We start from the raw sequence: 20,492 nt of genomic DNA, 5'->3' as shown, positions 1-20,492 counted from the left end.
TTTATGGATAAACTCTCTGTGAGTGCTCCGGAGTTCAAGACATAATTCCTGTTAACAGCATTGTAAATTGCTGGTCCCAGAGGCAATTAACTCTTGGGATGCCAGTTAACATAACAGAACCTTGGAGCTGGTCCACCATTCAGAGGTCTATGCTGGGATGGGGGAAGATGTCTATGCAAGAAGAACAAGGATTGGGCGCTTTTCCAGAACTATTAAGCAGATGCACTCTAACAGTGCCCCAATATGAAACAAAGCTGTAAGATGCTGATTGTAAATGTTTGAGAGGGGCTTTCAAGTTGCATCAGCTTTTGTCCTGAGAGAGAGAGAGAGTGTCTGAGTGTGTTGAGCGAATGCTGCATTTCATTATGATTCCATAGCTTGGAATTCTGTGAAATTCTCGGCTGGCATTTTTATTACTTTAAGTTGCTTTTGTTTACATAGCTCACCACTAATCTAATTTAGATCTTTTTCCGACAATATGTGTTAAGAGAGGGGGCAGAGGGCATGGAGGATTAAAAAGGGGCCAGTTCTATTGCAGAAAGCCTTGAAGTCCTAAAATCTTTATCGTGCATTTTGTGAGACTAAGCAGTTTATTGGCATGATCAGCCATATCAGGGAGTCAATTATGAAAAAATGATAGAATTCTGATCATCAAAGTCAGAGATATAGGCCAGCGGTCAGCAAACTTTTTCAGCAGGGGGCTGGTCCACTGTCCCTCAGACATTGGGGGGGGGCAGGACTATATTTTTTGGGAGGGGGGAATGAACGAATTCCTATGCCCCACAAATAACCCAGAGTTGCATTTTAAATAAAAGGACACGTTCTACTCATGTAAAAAACATGCTGATTCCTGGACTGTCCGCAGGACAGATTGAGAAGGCGATTGGGCCAGATCCGACCCCTGGGCCTTAGGTTGCCTACCCATGATATAGGCCTTTCCAGTGCTGAGGCTAATTTTTTTAAAAAAAATAATAATAATCATATTTTATTAGATTTTACAAAAGTTAACAACCAATAAAAAATTAACTAAAATCACAAAAACAAACAAAACAACACACATCAAAAATACACACAGAAAACTAGAAAAAAGAAAAAATATAAAAAAGAAAATTCAGCATAAAAAACACTCTCTTTCAAATTAATACCCTTCCAGATCTTATTTTCCTTATTTCCACCCGCCTTCCTTTCTTGTATTCCACTTTATAAATTAATTCAGCAAAATCATTTAATATTCAAATTCATCCTTTGTCCTTCCCTTTATACTCTTATTTATCTTAATCACCAGAACCCCTTCATTTCATTTACAATGCCCTTAGCATTCATAAATTTTACAATATTTTTGTAGGTAAACTTTAAACTTCTTCCAATCCTCTTCCACCTGTTCTTCTCCTTGATCTCGGATTCTGCCGGTCATTTCTGCCAGTTCCATATAGTCTATTACTTGCATCTGCCATTCTTCCAAGGTGGGTAGATCTTGTGTCTTCCAGTGCTTTGTGATGAGTATTCTTGCTGCTGCTGCGGCATACATAAAAAAGGTTCTATCCTTCTTTGGCACCAATTGGCCGACCATGCCCAGGAGAAAGGCCTCTGGTTTCTTTAGGAAAGTATACTTAAATACTTTTTTCAGTTCATTATAGATCATTTCCCAGAAAGCCTTAATCCTTGGGCAGGCCCACCAAAAGTGAAAGAATGTTCCTTCCGTTTCTTTACATTTCCAACATTTATTATCGGGCAAATGATAGATTTTTGCTAGCTTGACTAGCTAGCAAGCTTCCAGTGCTGAGGCTAAAGCAAACTCCACTGAGAGCAATGGCTTGTCCACACCAGAGTTGCATTCCCATTTAATTTGTGCAGTTGTAAAGGTGGTGTCTCCCCTTCGCATTAACACCCCGGCACAGTCGGCTTGATATTTACAGTCTTTATTACATATGTACAAGAAACAGCTACAGTTCAGGATTATGCATCCGAATCCATTGAGTCAGATTCGGGGAGTGGCTTCCTTCAATTCCCGCACCAACAAAGTAGGTGTGGGAATTGTGTGAGACATCTTTGATCCTTAGTTTATCTCCCTCCTTGTCTGTGCTGATTTGAAAGCCCCCTCCCTTCCAGACTCTGAGCTCCCTTCCGGAGCCTCTGGGTGGTTGAAGGGCTCTGCAGCATCCCTGAGCCCCTGCTCCGCCTCTTCTGTCACTTGCTCCTCCAAATTCTCCCTGACAGTAGTCCACATGATGTGACCCTCAAACCACATCAATCTCAATCCTTTCCCCTTGTAAATTTGGTTTTACTTGATAAAGGGATAATCCAATAAATTGGAGAAAATTAGGCTCAAAACTGCTTTCCTTGGGGGTTGCAGACTATTTGTTTTAGCGTTTTGGGGTGGGTGGACCCACTGTCACTTTCTGCTACTTCTCTTCCCTTGCCCACTAACTCATTACCTGAATTTCTTTATCACTTTTGCTTGTAACTATTTCTGGTGTGCTTCAGGAATTCCCTGGTTCTTTCATCCTTCAGATTTGCACAAAACCAGAAAACTGCCCAAGCAATCACCATTAGACATTTCTACAGTAGATATATTGAGCAGCAATCTGAAAAATGTGTGCTGAGAATTTAGTTGCTTCCATCTTCTTTTCCAGTGTGCTAGGAAGGGTGAGTCAGGAGCTTAGCCACACACATATATCCTTTTGACCTCTCAGATTTGCACAAAACCAGAAAACTGCACAAACAGATTTACGATTACTTGACATTGTGTTCTGCACAGTTCTTTGGCGGGTTTTTAAACCACCAACAAGGCATGCCCTATCAGTACTTAACTGCCATAATAGAATCAACAAATTAGAATGCAGGGACATACACAAAAGCCTAGTCCTTTGCACAGGAAACACCAACCTTGCTCCTCATATGCTAATTCAAAAGCATGTTGTGACCCACCCTGGGACATTAGCATGAAGGGTGGGTAATAAATCAAGGGCTGGATTCAACTAAACAGTGACTGCATTGGGAGCCATCTGGAGCCAGCACAAGTCCTGCTAGCACAATGGGCTCCCCCCCTCCTCCCTGGAGAACTCCCAGAACAGCACACACTCTGGGAGTGGGAGACACATAGGGCACAGTTTTTCAACATTTTTGAACCCATTGCTCCCTTGACCAACTACAATCTTTCTGCGGCACCCCTGTAGAGCTCAGGAGCCCAGTTATGTCACCCCTATCCTCACCACCTTTTCAAGCACCCTCCTTTGTGGAGTGTTCCCTCAACCTCCCTCCTCTCCCCTCTCCTTGGGAATCCTCTGGGCAGCCACTGCTGCCCCCTAGTCTCTGAGTTGCCCTCCCCACCCCAAAGAGAGGTCCCTCCTCACACTGCCACACAGGGGCCTGGGAAGAGGATTCCCCCCCCCCCAGCCTTAACAGGGAAGTGTGAGGCCAGCACCTTACGTTGGGAGGCAACAGTGGGTGCTGCCAGGCCTGCATGGCATAATGGCTCCCCTTCAGCACTGGACACTCAGCTCCCAGGCGCTGGCAGAGGAAGAGGGGTGCAGGGACCCACCACAGGTCCTAACACATTCCCAGGGATGTCAGAATCCAATTTGGTCTGAGTGATCTCTTCTGGTTTTCGTTTGGGGTTTGGTGTCTTGGGGGATTAGCTTAGTTTGTCAAGTCCAGGTATGGAGCAGCCAAGGAGTGTTGGGCTCAGCTCTTCCATCGCTAGCTAACCGTTATGAAGAAATGGCCAAATAATTAGGGAGAAGGACAGATCCCTAATTGATCCGTCAGACCTGTTTCTCTCCAGTTTAACTAGTTGAGGGAAAGTGGCCAAAAGGAATACAACCATAGGAGCAGCGAGAGAAAGAAACACCATTCAGATCTCTTAATGGAACTGTGTAGGGTAAAAAGACATTGAGAACATATGGAGCCAACAAAGAATAATTCTTCAGGAATAATAATGATAATAATAATAATAAACCCAAATATTCTGGAATGTGATGATTGCTAAAAGTATTTTCCCAAAAAGACCAATAAATATAATAAAGTAAATTAATAAAAAAGAGCCACATAATTAACTCGCCTGAACTCTGTTTTTCTTAATTTTTGCTGGATCTTCCCCCAAACATTTTGAAGATGAACAGTACCTGGCTCCAGCTTCCAGCAAACCATTCCACCTTCCCCAAACATGGCCCATTGTCACAGGGTGTGGTCTCTGCTGGTCTGTTGTGTCCGCAGCCCTCCAGTGGCAAACTGCTGATGTGGTTGGTCATGCATATGACGGAGCGTGTCCGGACACCAGAACCACATTCGGCTGAGCACTGTCATCGCGGGAGACAACAAAGACATCCGTTAGCCCACCTGCTGCTTTAGTGAAAGCAGTTGTGAAATGCTTGGAAGGTGACTCAAGGGCTCTCTGGCACAAGAAGGTACACAAATCCAGATCAGGTTCCGACAGCAGGAAATCCACATTCTGCAATCAGAATGTATATTCAAAGAGGAATCTTGCTTTGGAAGAGGGCAAAGGGCAAAATGGAAAGAGAGAGAGAAGACAGGGAGACGTTTCCAAGGTGTCATCTGTCTCCTGCCACTTATTCATGAAGCTTAGAAACCTGCTCTAGATAATGATGACGAAGATAATTAAAAATTGACAGGGTGCTAAATTCTATGCAAGATAGCATAATATGGTGATGCATGACATTCTGGGTAACTGAATTGAGGTTTCCATCAAAAATACTTGATAGTAATACCCTAGACAGTGTTATGGTACTCATGCAGCCTATTCTGTTGGAAAAAGATATGCAAACTTTTGGGACTGAGGACCACAATCCCTTTAGTGAATTGGTGGTGCTGTGAACAGCCAAAGCAGAAAGTCTCTGTCTGTCTCTCTCTTTCACACCCACACCCACACCCACAGGACGGATCCAGCAGGCTCTTCTTATATTCAATTAGGCTAATTTGCTGGCAGATTGTCTATACATCTTTCTGCTAATCATTCACTTATTGTGCACACAAAGTGTGTTCCTTTAAAAAAACATCAACATTGATTTGTTATGCTAGGGGGTGACAGAGCACTTTAATCCACTTTAATTTAAATTTCTTGGTTTGAATTCCTCCCACAAGACACTCACAGCCTGGTGGTACCATTTTGGGTCATTAACATTCCACGTCCACAAAGTATTTCAATTGGCTTCTGGTGCTTTCAGCACACTCAACTAGCAATATTACTTGTTGAGGTTCTCCAGAAACTGAGTTCTGTTCTAAGTAAGCTGAACAAACGGATCACATTTCAAATTAGATGCCAACTAAGAAGATACCGACTTGCCCCACTCTATGCTGTGAGATTTCAGCGCAGATTAACTGCTTGCAAAGGATATTAAAGGGCTTCAGCAGCAGACTTGGAGCCAGGATATTGTTGGGCTCTTGAGCTTTATTTCCATCTTTTAAAATTAAAACAAAGACATTTCTCTGCAAAAACCAGACACCCAACAGCATGCTTAAGCTTCTTGAAAACATCTGGGTGACATCATAAAAGCAGCAGAGGAGCCTTGCTGGCTCAGACCAAAGAGGCTTGTGTAGGCCAGCCATGGGTTCAGACTCAAGAGCCTCTGGCTGCAGACATTCCTGCTGTGGACGGCCAGGGCAGGTGTCACGCTCTGAGCTTGTTGCTGGAAATCATGAAACAATGGAGCCTGAGAAACCTGAGCCCCCTAAGAAGAACCTCCTGGATGCTCATGGGTGTCTTCACCTAAGGAACCGAGGGTCCACTGCATAGGGTCACCATACATCTGGTATCCAGTATTTGGCTCAACAAATTTGCCCCAAAAGCTCAAGAACTTTTGTGTCCGGATTTTCACTTTTTGAAATATGGCAACCCTACCACTGCAGGAGCCAGCCAGCTCAGGGAGTACACCATGGAAGAGGCTGGAGAGCAGAGTGGGAGTTTTCAGGCCAGAGGGCTGGCTCTTTAAGAACGCCCTAAGTCACAAGGGTGGGACGCGGGTGGTGCTGTGTGTTAAACCACAGAGCCTAGGACTTGCCGATCAGAATGTCAGCGGTTCAAATCCCCGTGACGGGGTGAGCTCCCATTGCTTGGTCCCTACTCCTGCCCACCTAGCAGTTCGAAAGCACGTCAAAGTGCAAGTAGATAAATAGGTACTGCTCCGGCGGGAAGGTAAACGGCGTTTCCGTGCTCTGCTCTGGTTCGCCAGAAGTGGCTTAGTCATGCTGGCCACATGACCCGGAAGCTGTACGCCGGCTCCCTCGGCCAATAAAGTGAGATGAGAGCTGCAACCCCAGAGTTGGTCACGACTGGACCTAATGGTCAGGAGTCCCTTTACCTTAAGTCACAAGGGGCGGAACCAGAGAGAAGTCAGTTGCATACACACCACACACTTAAAACACACTTCTGCCTCCAAAGAACCCTAGGAGCTATAATTTGTTAAGGGTGCTGGGAATCTTAGCTCTGTGAGGGGTAAACTACAGTTCTCAGGATTCTTTGAAGGGGTGTGTGTCTCAAATTTGTTTAAATGCATGGTGTATATGCATAATTTTTCTGACACTTTTGCCCCCTCTTTTCTTTCAAAGAGTTCAGGGCAGCATGGATGGTTCCCCTGCTCCTGCCCTTGAGGGAATCCAGAGCATCCAGTGGGTGCGCTCATCATTGCTCCCTGTGAGCAGCAACTGTGCAGTCTGGGTTTTAGCAACTGCTGTGCTAAAAGTTCTTAGGCTTGAAATGGTGGGAGCAGCACCACTTGTAGTTGTACAGGGAACTCTCTTACAGTGGGGGTAGGGTGGGATTTAGTTCACCTCTCATAGAATCATAGAGTTGGAAGGGACCCTGAGGATCATCCAGTCCAACCCCCGGCAATGCAGGAAGAGGGATCGAACCTGCAACCTTGGTGCTGCCACTCTAACCACTGGGCCATCTGAGCTAATGTGCACCTACCTACTTTGCACTTCCCAAAGTAAGGCACAAATCAGAGCCAGCCCTAAAACACACAGACAACTGAATTTTCTTGTAAAGTTGTGCAACAAAAAAATTGTACAAGAAAGAAGATGTATATATTAGGGGAGAGTGTGCGTAAGAAGAAAGTACAGTGACTATTTGGAAAAGGGGCTTGCAAAAATATGTATAGTAGGAGAAATTGTGCAGTCAAATAAAGACTTAAAAATAATCACAAAGTGATGTGCAAATGGGAAGAACTGCCAGGGCCGGGGGGGGGGGGAGGTGAGAAACTGAGACAATTGTGTCCATACTGAGTTTTTACCAGTGGCTACTGGCTGCCATTACTTTCCCACAACCACCAGCAGCCTGAAAGCCACACTGAAATGGTGCTCTGTGAAGATGCCAGTGGTATGTTTGTGCACAATCCATAATGTCACCTACCTTTCTACCTTCTGAGACTCACAGCAGGTTTATTGGGTGATTTCAAATAAGGAAACAGCCCAAAGGGTGAACATCTTTCTTCTCAAGTACTGAGGCCCTGATCCAAATCTCTCTCTCTCTCTCCCTCTCCCTCTCTCTCCCTCTCTCTCTCCCCCCCCTCTCTCTCTCTCTCACACACACACAGAGCAAACACACAGCTGCTTTTAAATGAGTTTTGATCATGGATCTCCCATGGGACCTTGACTGTAAGGCAATCATATTTCTGTGGGCACGTGTGTTTGAAAGAAGTCACCTTAAAATCCAAACTCCAAAGGTACCGTATTTTTCGCCCTATAGGACGCACTTTTTCCCCTCAAAAAATGAAGGGGAAATGTGTGTGCGTCCTATGGGGCGAATGCAGGCTTTCGCTGAAGCCTGGAGAGCGAGAGGGGTCGGTGCGCACAGACCCCTCTCGCTCTCCAGGCTTCGCGGACCTCTCCGCAAGCGGGGGGAGCACTCCCGCCGCTTGCGGAGAGGTGTCTGCATGCGGAACCCTGGGCGCGCTGAGCTCAGCGCGTCCAAGCTTCGCGGACCTCTCCGCAAGCGGGGGGAGCGCTCCCGCCGCTTGCGGAGAGGTGCCTGCATGCGGAAGCCTGGGCGCGCTGAGCTCAGCGCGTCCAGGCTTCGCGGACCTCTCCGCAAGCGGGGGGAGCGCTCCCGCCGCTTGCGGAGAGGTGTCTGCATGCGGAACCCTGGGCGCGCTGAGCTCAGCGCGTCCAAGCTTCGCGGACCTCTCCGCAAGCGGGGGGAGCGCTCCCGCCGCTTGCGGAGAGGTGCCTGCATGCGGAAGCCTGGGCGCGCTGAGCTCAGCGCGTCCAGGCTTCGCGGACCTCTCCGCAAGCGGGGGGAGCGCTCCCGCCGCTTGCGGAGAGGTGTCTGCATGCGGAAGCCTGGGCGCGCTGAGCTCAGCGCGTCCAAGCTTTGCGCACCTCTCCGCAAGCGGGGGGAGCGCTCCCGCCACTTGCAGAGAGGTGCCTGCATGCGGAAGCCTGGGCGCGCTGAGCTCAGCGCGTCCAAGCTTCGCGCACCTCTCCGCAAGCGGGGGGAGCGCTCCCGCTGCTTGCGGAGAGGTGCCTGCATGCGGAAGCCTGGGCGCGCTGAGCTCAGCACGTCCAGGCTTCGCGGACCTCTCTGCAAGCAGCGGGAGCCAGCCCTGGGCTCCCACGGCTTGCAGAGAGCTGCCTGTTTGGGGGCTGGGGTCAGGGGAAGCTCCGGCGGGCCTCCCCCGCCCCAGCCCCGCACCTGGGGGGGAAATAATTTTTTCCCCTTTATTTCCCCCCAAAAAAACTAGGTGCGCCTTATGGGACGATGCGTCCTATAGGGCGAAAAATACGGTAATAATGAGAGAACAGCTGGTGAATTGTGCCCAACGCAGTAGCAAACATTTGGAAATGGTTAATATGAAGAATGCACCCAGTGTTTCTCTTGCCGTACATAAAAGCATGCATTGCATAAAAACAGATCTCACCCCACTGCCATACACACATAAAGGCACCTAGTTCTTCCATTTCTTTGCTGCAACATAAATTAATGCAATAATTCTTTCTTTAAAAAACTATACAAAATTCACAACCTATCCTTTGGGCATTCAGCAAAAAATGTTCTAAAAGCATTCTCCAGCATAAAAATAAATAAATGAAGACATATTTTTAAACTTGTGTGGGAACAAATAGTACATTCAGTGGGAGGGGAGAAAGGAAAATGAACTCGTAGCTGATCTGTATGTTCAACCGGGTGGATTTGCACCAATCCTGGATCTAATCCAGAACCCTTTAGTCAGTTTATTTATATTTCGCTGTCTTGGAGAATAATTCTTTTTCTTTTATGCACATGAGATATCGCTCCAATAAATTTCTAAAGAGACGTTCATCTCTGTGTAAAAGAAAATAAGCAAACACACTCAAAAATACTTTGTGATTATAAATTAAAAACGAGTCTCTATTACAAGAAGATCCTTTGAGCCTTTGCCCTAACAAACAAGCTTTGAGGAGCAGGGAGATTCTGGCAGGCTCCACACCTGCCGGGAAAGAGGTAAGAATCATCATAAAAGGATTGGATTGGAAGACTTTAAAAAAAGAGAAAAGACCCAGTTCCTTCCCTTCTCCCCCACAGACAGGAGCACCTACGCATCAGATCCCCATGCGCAACCTGGTGCAATCACAGTGTAATCCCCACCCCCAGAGCTGGTGCACTGCAGAGGCCTGTTGGTGCCTAGGAGGAAGCCATCTTATTCTAGGTCCAGCTAGCCTGTGCCAGGACAGACTCACCTGTGGCTATACAGCAGAGCAGATGCCAACTCTTGCCAGCTGCAGACAGAATGGCCAATGGACAAGGGTGACGCCAGAAACATCCAGAGGCCATTCCTGGCCTACACTGACTGGAGGCAGTTCTCTAGGGCCTGTGGCTGAGGTGTTCCCCTCACCTGCTGCCTGCTTTTCTTTCTAAACTGGGGGTGTCAAGGTTCAAACCCAGGTGTCATGAGTCCCAAAGAGATGTGTCTTGAAGAGACATAGTGGAGGGGCTGGTCGGACCCAGACACAGGGTGGGGGAGCTGCCCGCTGCCGACTGTGGAGAGGGGACCCAGAAGGTTGGGAGAGGGTGTGCTGGGGCCTTGAGGGAGAGAGCAGCCCCCCAGGAGGGAGTGACAAAGGAGCCAGATTCCAGGGAGGGTCCCAGTGGGGAACCCTCTTACACCTCACATCTGGCTCCATGCCAGCCTTGCCTCGGATCCCGGTGCCCCCTCTAGCACTGCCAGAGCCCACTCCTGGTCCATCGTCTCAGAACAAGTTCGGTGCTCACTTTTGCCCCCCCCTTTCCATGCTCAAATTCTGCCTCTCCTGTTACCACACAATGGGACCCAAGGGGGAGGCGCACAGTCTGTTGGAACAACATCCTCACTTGCTTAGCATCTGTTCAGTCTCTGAACCCCATTTTGCCGAGGTGATTTGAGCATTAAAGCATTAGGACAGAAAACATACTCCAGAGTTTCAGATCTTTATCCAGTGAAATGATGCATGCAAAATATTTGCCTCGCCACTAAGCTTGAGCTGGAAGATGACCATGACAAGCCTTACCCGGTCGCTCCATTCTGTAAGAAACCAGCTCTTTGCGCAAGGCCCCATGTCACAGTTCTCGATATCGTTTGGGCGCAGCTTCATGTTACATTCTTCATCATCAACGACATCTCCAAGATTGCTGACACACTTCACATCTCGTGTCTTCTGACCCACTCCACATGGCACGGAGCACTAAAACAAGAAAGATCTCTGGGTCGGGCAGGCACACAGGGATTGCATGAATTTATTCATTTTGATTGCGTTTCACTTCCTTTGTAGCCTGCCCTTCCTCCAAAAGTGCCCAGGGCAGCAAGCATCATAAAGAAGTACAATTAAAAATGACCAAAAATAAAACAGAGTTTTGCTGAGGTTTTGATAAAAATCAGTTTGTTATTTATACGTTCTTCTTATGCTGGTCTGTGATCGTAATAAAGTTGTTTGTGTGTGTGTGTGTGTGCGCGCGCTTGCGCGCTTGCAAGGCTCTTTTACTTCATTGCAATGAAATAAGGAATTGATGGCCGTGGCAGTGATTGTATAAACCTGCCCAGCCAGGCAAATAAATATCCAGGACTGAAATACTATTTTCTATTATGTCATTGTTGCAAATTGGATGGAATACAGATTATGTTTTACAGTTGAAGAATATTTTAAATTGTGAACACTAATATAACATTTGGAGCTATCCAACAAATGGACTGAGATTTTGATGTTGAAAGTCTCTACTCCATCCCACATGGAAGATGAGGAAGTTTAGAGGGCCACAGTACATGATCCCAAACCTCACCATCAGCATTTCCAATGGTCTCAGCAAGAAGAAGCAGGTGCTGATGAGAACATAAGAAAAGCCCTGATGGATCAGGCTGAAGGCAGGGATGGGGAACCTTAGGCCAGAGGGCCAAAGGCAGCCCCCCCAAAACCCTTTCTATTTAACCCTCAGGACTCTTCCCTGGCCCTGCTTTGCCGCTTCCAGGAGGGTTTCTGCCAGGCTCCAATATGTCCTTGAACTCTCTTAATGCTTCTTGTTTTCCTGCATGGAGGGCAGAGAAGGGTGTGCAATGTGGCCCTCAGGTTGAGAAAAAGCTATCCACTGCTTTCAGTTATATACTTTTCCCCTTAAAGGCCATCCACGTTCCCCAAGCTCACAGGAGTGGCTTTCCTGCTAGCCTCTTCTACCTGCCCTTTTGTAAAACATTTGGACAACTTCCACGTTATGGGTGACATCCAGTGTTTTGGTTCCATGAATGGAAGGACGTTCTGGTTGAGGAAGGAGAGTTGTGAAAGGAGCCCTTCCACAAACGGAGTGAGAACACTGGAAGTTCCCCAGTGTTGCAGGATCAGGGCTGGTGCAATGTCAGCTGCAGCCACTGCTCCTGAAAGGTAAGCCTGTTGGGGGGCATGTTCTGTGCTCTGAATCATTCCTGTTTACCGATGTCCATTCTGTCCGAATTTGCCATTCGCTGCAGATCTTCAGCTGGCACGTACTTGTGGTCTCTGGTTTCTCCAGATGGTGGCAGCGGTGTGGCTGGACCGTCAGGGTGCGGTTGGCATAGATCTGCCGGCACAGGACTTGGCGGTGCTGCATCCCGAGGCCGCAGGTCTTGCTGCATTCCGACCACTCCCCGATATCCCAGCTAAGAAATGCAGGAAGAAAGAAGAGATGGGAGTCATTCTATATCTGTTTCGGGGTGGGGAGCCTCAAGCCTGGTGGCGCTGGTAGGGAAATGTGGCCCTCAATACCTCTTTGTCTGGCCCTTGCGACTCTCCCCAGGCCATGCCTTCCCCAGCTCCACCCTCCACTGGCCTTGCTTCACACCCTCCCTGGGATATGAGGGGTGCTCGAGTGTGGGTAGTGTAGCCCATGGTACGAAGACAATATTTGCCTTCATTGCCCCACCCACTTTTGCCTCTGGCCCCACCCACCACTAGGATGTGGCCCCCAGAAGGGAATGTGGCCCTCATGCTGGAAAAAAAAAGTTTAGCACCCCATCTATCTACATGCTGGACAGAAAAAGTTTTTGAGCTCAGCCACTGTCCTAGCCCAGGGGTTCGCCAACATTTTTCTCTGGGCCACACTTTCCGAATAAAAATTTGCTTGTGCAACACTGTGTTTGAAATGTATGTGCAGATGTGGCACAAATCAATGTGCAGGGAGTAAAGCAGCATATATTATATTTGATCGGTGAAATGGGCACTGTTACAAGCGTTACATTTGTAAGAACTGCATCTTTAAGTGGGGCAATGCCTACGCTTTGGAATGCCCTGCCTCTTGATCTCAAGCAGGGACCTTCACAATACTCTCTTCGGAGCCTGCTAAAAACAGTTTTGATTGGACAAACCTGCTCAGATGTTAAGAAAGTCTTAATATGGACTTAAATTATTTTTGTTGATTTTCTAAGTGATAATGTTATTGTCCTATCTTTTTTGTAAAATGATTTAAAATCAAGTGCTGCATAAATTTTATGAAATAAATAAATAATATTATTGATTGTTTCATTGCCTTGAGAGTTAACGGAGCACACCACAGGGGGTGAAGTCAAATGACCTCCCGGGGCGAGAGCCTGGGCAGTGGGTACGGAGGTCCTGGACTGCCCAGACAAGACTAGTCTCTCAGCCTCGCTGATGTGGTCCAAAGGAAAGCAGAGTAATACGAACCCTGATTTAACCATACAAGTAATAAGCATCATTCTCTTACAAGGCTGGGCATGGGAAGGTGTTGCAGGCTTCCTCTTCCGGGGTGGGCTTGGTGCTGGTGTCACAGTAGCTCTCAGACACCTCCTCGTGGCTATTTCGGTTGACGCAGAGGAAGATGGGATACTGTGAGCCTGGGGTGAAAAGCAAGGAAGGAAAAGTAAGAAGCAGTGGGGGGAAATCTCAGGGTCATATGTTGGGTGAAAGATTCCTGTATTGCCCTGGACTAGATGAGATGACACTTCTGTTCCCATTCAACTCTACAATTTTACAATTTATTTACTAATAGACTGACATAGTTGAGCCTTTGGCCTAATTCACCTGCTTCTTCTTATGTTCTTAAAGGTGGCAAAAAAACAAGGGTAGCAGTCAGTTCTTCCCTATGCATCTAACAGCACCTTTTTTTGTTTTTAAATCAGGTTTCATTGGCCAATTAAAATAAACAAAAAGGAAAGGTAAATGGCCTTCGCAGTGGGCAAAGCATACTTGATCTTTGCTCTTGACTATCAGCTCAATCACTATGCCAATCCTTATTTTGCTTACGAAGTTTGTTGTCCTGAACTGTGCTGCAGCTTTGTTATGGCCTATGGCTAAAACAAAATGCATATGGAATTGAATCACAGAACAAAGGGGGATTAGCTTCCTCCGCCTTGGAAATGTTTCCTAAACCCTTAGGATTGGGCTGCCCATTATATCATGTCGAAGAGCTGATCATGGTCGTCATCGTCGTCGCCCCCCGCCAAAGCTCAGGAGGGGATTTTTGCAAGTTCACTTTTGAGCCCTGGAATAAATCCCTTTCTGAATTCAAACCAGAGAAGCACCTCTGTCTTGCCAATTTCTCCAGGGCTAAAACTTGGACCAAGTTGGATAATCTTCCTAGTCAAAATATGACACACGGGTGGACTTGCGCCAACTCTGAAGTGTATTTTGATAACCAGACCGCAGCTCTCTTGAGGCAAGAAGGAATCTGCAGCAGAGCGGTCCCATTAACAGGCCAGCCTGCTCGGCAAAGAGCTAAGTCAGTCAGGCTTCTGTGGGGCGCAGGCTGCTGGGCTGCAGCACTTCCCACAGGTTTGGGGGAACAAAATGGAAAAGGTGCAGCAGCGCCCCCTGGCATCCTAAGGGAGGTCCTGGGACATCAGCAGTTGCCTGTTTCCCAAGGCCATGAAGGCTCCAGCTTGGAAGTGGACTGCTCTTCAGCATGGACTGAAAAACTGTTTAGACGCTGGAGCCTCCACCCATTCCTGACTCCAAGTCTGGGCCTGAACATTAAGAACTTAAGAAGAGCCTTTAGCTGGATCAGGCCAATGGCCCATTTAGTCTTGTTCTCACAGTGGCTGCCCAGATGCTTGGGGAAACTGGCAAGTGAGAGCTGAGCACTACAGCCCTCTCCTCTCTGTGGTTTCCAGCCACTGTAGCTCAGGGGTAGAGCATCTGCCTCACAAAAAGAAGGTCCCAGGTTCAATCCCCAGCATCTCCAGGTCGGATTGGGAGAGACTCCTGCCTTAAATCCAGGAATGCCACTGCCAGTCAGTGTAGACCATATGGAGCTAGATGGACCAATGTTCTGACTCAGTATAAGGCACCTGCCAATGTTCCTAACCATGGCCAGCAGCCATTGAAACCATGGATTTGTTCTCTGTGTCCTTCGGCTGTTCTCACACATTACAATTTTTCACTTGGTTGTGTTATTTATTTTTTCAGCTCGCTCTTAATTTCCATATGTTAAGGTATCATGTTGCACATCTTGTTTTAGACATGCTTTAAATATTCCTAACAACCCATTTAATATGTTATAATATTTTACTTCTATCTTGTTTGGGTCCATGACCACATAATGAAGAGATGTGATTTGACAAAGCAGCACACCCAGAAGGCACTTTGTTTTAATTAATCTTGGACTTAAATGCTGCAGAGTTCATCATGGCCGGGGGGTGGGCAGGGGGGAATAAAACACCTTGGCTGTCCCGATTACCACTAATGGCTGCTTGGCAGCTGGAAAGAGGGGAAAGAGGCAGGTTTTCTCATAAAAGACATGAAAATGAAAGTTTCTGCCAAAATGGAATGTATTCAGTGGTGTGTTCAATGGGGAAAGCTTTAAGCATCACATATGCTAATTTACAGTAATTTCACTTCCAGAGGCATTTTTCTTCTTGCAGGATTTGCAGGATAGGTGTAACTTTTGGTACAGGGTGGAGTTTGCTCCTCCCCGCACAAATGGGCCCATGAACATGAGAGACATAATTAAAAGCATTCAAAATGCACAAAGTTCACCTGGATGACTCACATGTCAGGGGCAGGCTGCAGCTCAGGGCAAGAGCAAATCCCAGGTTCCATCTCCAGCCCCTCCAAGGCAGGGCTGGGAAATGCTGCTGCCTGAAACGCAGGAGGGCCATTGCCAGTCACTGCAAAAGCCTATATTGCATTAATATCATTTTCAGGCAGCAGATGTTTAGCACTTAACGTTGAGGGGCCCTACCAAAGAGTGATCAGAAGGAGTCCCACAGGGTCAGTATTTCCACACTAAATGCCCTATTCCTGTGATGGATGTCATTTTCCCCACGGACAAAAGACCCTGAAATAATGCTCCTTCTAGGGCATTGGGGAGGGACCATGATGGCTACCAGGTGGCAGCTGCTAGGAGGAGATGCCCCTCACTGTTGTTAACATTAAAAGAAAGAGGGAGAAAATCTCTGCTGCCCTGCTGTCATCCTACTGCCAGGGTCAGCCAGCCCCCACAGATCATTTATACCCTTGAAAAGGACCAAAATGTGCTCCCACTTGGCTTCCGGTTCCTCTCTGCCTTAATGGAGGCAGACTCCCATGACAGCAGGAGATCACTGGCAAAGGAAAAACAAGAATGCTTGAGGGTAATTATCCTTGCAAGTTCCCCCAGGGATGGGGTGGGTGGGCTTCACTCGCAGTTCATCTTGGTACCTGTCTCTCGCTCCAGCATAGGAAGCAGGGTGGCGCTGGATACGAAGGCAGGTCCTTCTGTTAATTAGAGTTTAATTGGACTAAAGTAGAGGTGCATGCTAGAAGAGATGAGATCACAAACTGCAGAACAAAAACAACTGCAAGGTCTTTAAGGTTTGAACTTGAGAGAAGACTTCATTGGGTGCAAAAGATGCTGTCGGGGGAGGGGAGCCTACGGCTTCTTTATATAAAGTTTTCTTCTCTGCATTTATGTTTCGGCAACCCTCCCTTGAATGTTAGTTCAAATTATATTTGTACAAGCAAGGGCGGAAGAAATTGGATTATAGATATGGAATATAACATTAAACGGAACTGTATGTGTTAAAAAAAGGGGAAAGGGATGGAAACTTAGACCTGACTCTTCCCCATCCTTTATTATCTACAGAGTGAACTGAATAACGCTAACAGGACTTGAAATTAAATTTTATTGGAAGTATAAATGCTCATTTATCTTCAGTCAGATGGAAGGATGAAAGAAGTCTGCAAACTTGCCGAGGAACTGATAAGGTTCATTACTGAGTCATCTGAGCTTGCAGGGCAGCAGCTGAAGAAGGAGCAAAAAGGGTTTCAAACATTTGTTGGGGGAGACCTAGGGGTTTTTTTGCGGGGAATTATTTGTCCTGTCTTCATGCTTTTTATGATGGGGGACCGCTGTAGTCACCCCCAACGACACGTTCTCAAAATGGAGGGTGAGGGAACAGCTGCAGTCGCCTGCGGTTCCTGCGCAATGTTTGCCATCTTGCCAAAGGTTGCAGGCAGCTTTACCTGCAGCAATTGCATGTTGATTGCCCTCTTACAAGAGAAAGTCCAGCAACTGGAGGAACGTGTAGCTACGCTCCAAAGAATTAGAGAGCTGGAGCTCTTCTTGGAAGCAACAGAGCACACTGTCTCCACCAAGGAGGAGACAGGGGACTCCCCTGAGAAGGAGGCTAGTTCACCAACACAGGAGCCAGATATATTGAGAAATGTAACTCAAAGAAGTAGGAGGCCCAGGGTTCGCTCTGATTGTTTAGAAATACACAATCGCTTTGAGGTCCTCTCCCCTAGCATGGAAGATGAAGAGGAGACTCCATTTGAGGACTTCTCCCTCATTACAGTCGATCAGGTATATGAAGACGAGCAGCAAAGTCAGTCCTCAGGGAATGTGCAGGCGACCTTGGAACGGACAGCTCACGGAAGCTCGCCTCACCAGACCTAAGAGGAGGCGTGTAGTGGTGATAGGGGATTCCCTACTGAGGGGACCAAAAGCAGTGGGCCTGACAAGATGTCTCGGGAAGTGTGCTGTCTCCCCGGGGCTAAGATCCAAGATGGAACTGAACGACTGCAAGGAATCATAAAACCCACTGACAAATACCCCTTCCTCTTGGTTCATGTGGGAATGAATGACACTGCAAGCAATAGCCTCCAGAAGATCAAAAGAGATTACGAGGCTCTGGGCAGGAAATTGAAGCAATTAAATGCACAAATTGTCATCTCATCTGTCCTCCCAGTTGAACGATGTGGCCCAGGGAGAGAGGGAAAAATAGTGGAAGTGAACAACTGGCTTCGCAAATGGTGTAAACAGGAACGGTTTGGATTCTTAGATCACGGACTGCAGTTTCTTGAAGATGGACTTCTGGCAAGCGATGGGCTGCACCTCACAACGGTTGGGAGGAATGTTTTTGCCAAAAATCTCAGAAACCTCATCAGGAGGGCTTTAAACTGACTAATGTGGGGGAGGGAGACAGTGCTCCTGAAGGTAGGAGTCTATCAATTGATGAAGATGATCATCCAAATGTCATAGAGCAAATGGAGCAAACAGCACGCAGACCTAGTGGTGGGAGGAATAAATCCTTAAATAAGAGACACGGGGGAATGATTAATGGACTTCAATGTCTGTACACTAATGCGCAAAGCATGGGAAATAAACAAGATGAGCTTGAGCTCTTGGTACAGCAAACTAAATATGACATAATAGGCATCACTGAAAGCTGGTGGGATAAGTCCCACGATTGGAATGTAATAATGGAGGGATACAATCTATTTCAGAGAAACAGACCAGACAAGAAAGGAGGAGGAGTGACGTTATATGTCAGGGATGTGTATACCTGTGAAGAGATCCAAGATTTAGAACCTCAAAGCCAAAGGGAGAGCATTTGGGTCAAAATTAAGGGAGAGAAGAATAACAGGGACCTCATTGTGGGAGTTTACTATAGATCCCCAAGCCAAACGGAGGACATAGATGATGCCTTCCTGGAACAGATGGCCAAGCATGCAAAAGGAAGGGAGATAGTAGTAATGGGGGACTTCAATTACCCGGATATTTGTTGGATGTCAAACTCAGCCAAGAGCATAAGGTCAAACAGATTCCTCACTGGCCTTGCAGACAACTACATTGTCCAGAAAGTGGGAGAAGCAACAAGAGGAACAGCCATTTTAGATCTGGTCCTAACCAATGTTGATGACCTGGTTAGTGGGGTAGAAGTGGAAGGATCATTAGGCGCGAGTGATCATGCTCTTCTGAAGTTTACTATACAGCGGAAAGGAGCAGCCAAGCATACTAGGACTCAATTTCTTGACTTTAAGAAAGCCGACTTCATAAAACTTAGGGAAGTGCTGGGTGAGATCCTATGGACAGTAATACTAAAAGGAAAGGGAGTTCATGATGGCTGGGAGTTTGTTAAGGGGGAGATAGTAAAAGCACAACTTCAGGCAATACCAATGAGACGGAAACATGGAAGGTGCCTAAAGAAGCCAGGGTGGCTATCTAAAGAACTTTTAACTGAGTTAAGATTAAAAAAGGATGTGTACAAAAAATGGAAAAGGGGGGAAACCACCAAAGAGGAATTCAATCAAATAGCCAGCACGTGTAGACACAAAGTCAGAAAAGCTAAAGCACAGAATGAACTCAGGCTTGCTAGAGAGGTTAAAAGCAACAAAAAAGGCTTTTATGGGTATGTTCGTAGCAAAAGGAAGAACAAAGAAAAAATGGGGTCACTCGGAGGAGAAGATGGTGCAAACAGGGGACACAGAACGGGCTGAACTCCTCAGTGCCTTCTTTGCCTCAGTCTTCTCCGATAAAGAAAACAATGCCCGACCTGAAGAATTTGGAGCAAATGATTCAGCAGGGGAAACACAGCCCAGAATAACTAAGGAGATAGTACAAGAATACTTGGCTAGTTTAGATGTATTCAAGTCTCCAGGGCCAGATGAACTGCATCCAAGAGTATTAAAAGTACTGGCAGATGTGATCTCAGAACCACTGGCAGTCATCTTTGAGAATTCATGGAGAACAGGCGAAGTCCTGGCATACTGGAGGAGGGCAAATGTTGTCCCTATTTTCAAAAAGGGGAAAAGAGAGGACCCAAATAATTACCGCCCAGTCAGTCTGACATCAATACCAGGGAAGATTCTGGAGCAGATCATTAAGCAAACAGTCTGTGAGCACCTAGAAAGGAATGCTGTGATCACCAATAGTCAGCATGGATTTCTGAAAAATAAGTCATGTCAGATTAACCTGATCTCGTTTTTTGACAGAATTACAACCCTGGTAGATGAAGGGAACGCAGTGGATGTAGCCTACCTTGATTTCAGCAAGGTTCCCCATGATATTCTTGTAAAGAAGCTGGTAAAATGCGGTCTTGACTATGCTACCACTCAGTGGATTTGTAACTGGCTGACTGACCGAACCCAAAGGGTGCTCATCAATGGTTCCTCTTCATCCTGGAGAAGAGTGACTAGTGGGGTGCCACAGGGTTCTGTCTTGGGCCCGGTCTTATTCAACATCTTTATCAACGACTTGGATGATGGACTCAAGGGCATCCTGATCAAATTTGCAGATGACACCAAACTGGGAGGGGTGGCTAACACCCCAGAGGACAGGCTCACACTTCAAAACGACCTTGACAGATTAGAGAACTGGGCCAAAACAAACAAGATGAATTTTAACTGGGAGAAATGTAAAGTATTGCACTTGGGCAAAAAAAATGAGAGGCACAAATACAAGATGGGGGACACCTGGCTTGAGAGCAGTACATGTGAAAAGGATCTAGGAGTCTTGGTTGACCACAAACTTGACATGAGCCAACAGTGTGACGTGGCAGCTAAAAAAGCCAATGTAATTCTGGGCTACATCAATAGGAGTATAGCATCTAGATCAAGGGAAGTAATAGTGCCACTGTATTCTGCTCTGGTCAGACCAGAGAAAGAAAGACATAACATCTTACAAGGAAAGGAAGAAACACCATGGACAGAATAATTGCAACACACAGGAAGAACAAGGATATTTTTTGAGTTCCTCACTTAACGTGTCAACACGAATAGAAGTTATTAATATTGCAGTTGTTGTATAACGGATTATTACGACCGGAATGTAATGGAAATTAATA

At 46.7% G+C, this 20,492-nt stretch overlaps 1 protein-coding gene and 1 long non-coding RNA gene across 5 annotated transcripts in view; one reads left to right on the top strand and one right to left on the bottom strand.

The window, feature by feature from the left end:
- Positions 1-20,492, top strand: part of LOC309356399 — a 522,017-nt gene that overhangs the window by 103,220 nt on the left and 398,305 nt on the right. The window lies entirely within an intron of this gene.
- The window catches only part of THSD4 (thrombospondin type 1 domain containing 4), a 385,092-nt gene that overhangs the window by 13,430 nt on the left and 351,170 nt on the right, over positions 1-20,492 (bottom strand). For 3 of the 4 annotated variants that reach the window (XM_081887620.1, XM_081887619.1, XM_081887621.1), the window contains 4 exons: positions 13,154-13,283; positions 11,888-12,092; positions 10,480-10,653; positions 4,125-4,298 (listed from right to left, as the gene is read on the bottom strand). In XM_081887620.1, coding sequence (XP_081743746.1) covers positions 4,125-4,298; positions 10,480-10,653; positions 11,888-12,092; positions 13,154-13,283 — 683 coding nt within the window. Of the gene's footprint in view, positions 1-4,124; positions 4,299-10,479; positions 10,654-11,887; positions 12,093-13,153; positions 13,284-20,492 lie in introns of those variants that run through there. The other variant, XR_014162703.1, reaches the window with a different exon arrangement.

The sequence above is a fragment of the Podarcis melisellensis genome (assembly GCF_964234715.1).
Source record: "Podarcis melisellensis genome assembly, chromosome: 14".
Classification (NCBI taxonomy): Eukaryota; Metazoa; Chordata; class Lepidosauria; order Squamata; family Lacertidae; genus Podarcis; species Podarcis melisellensis.
Note: the sequence above shows the minus strand (reverse complement) of the source record. Positions and strands in the feature narration are given on the sequence as shown.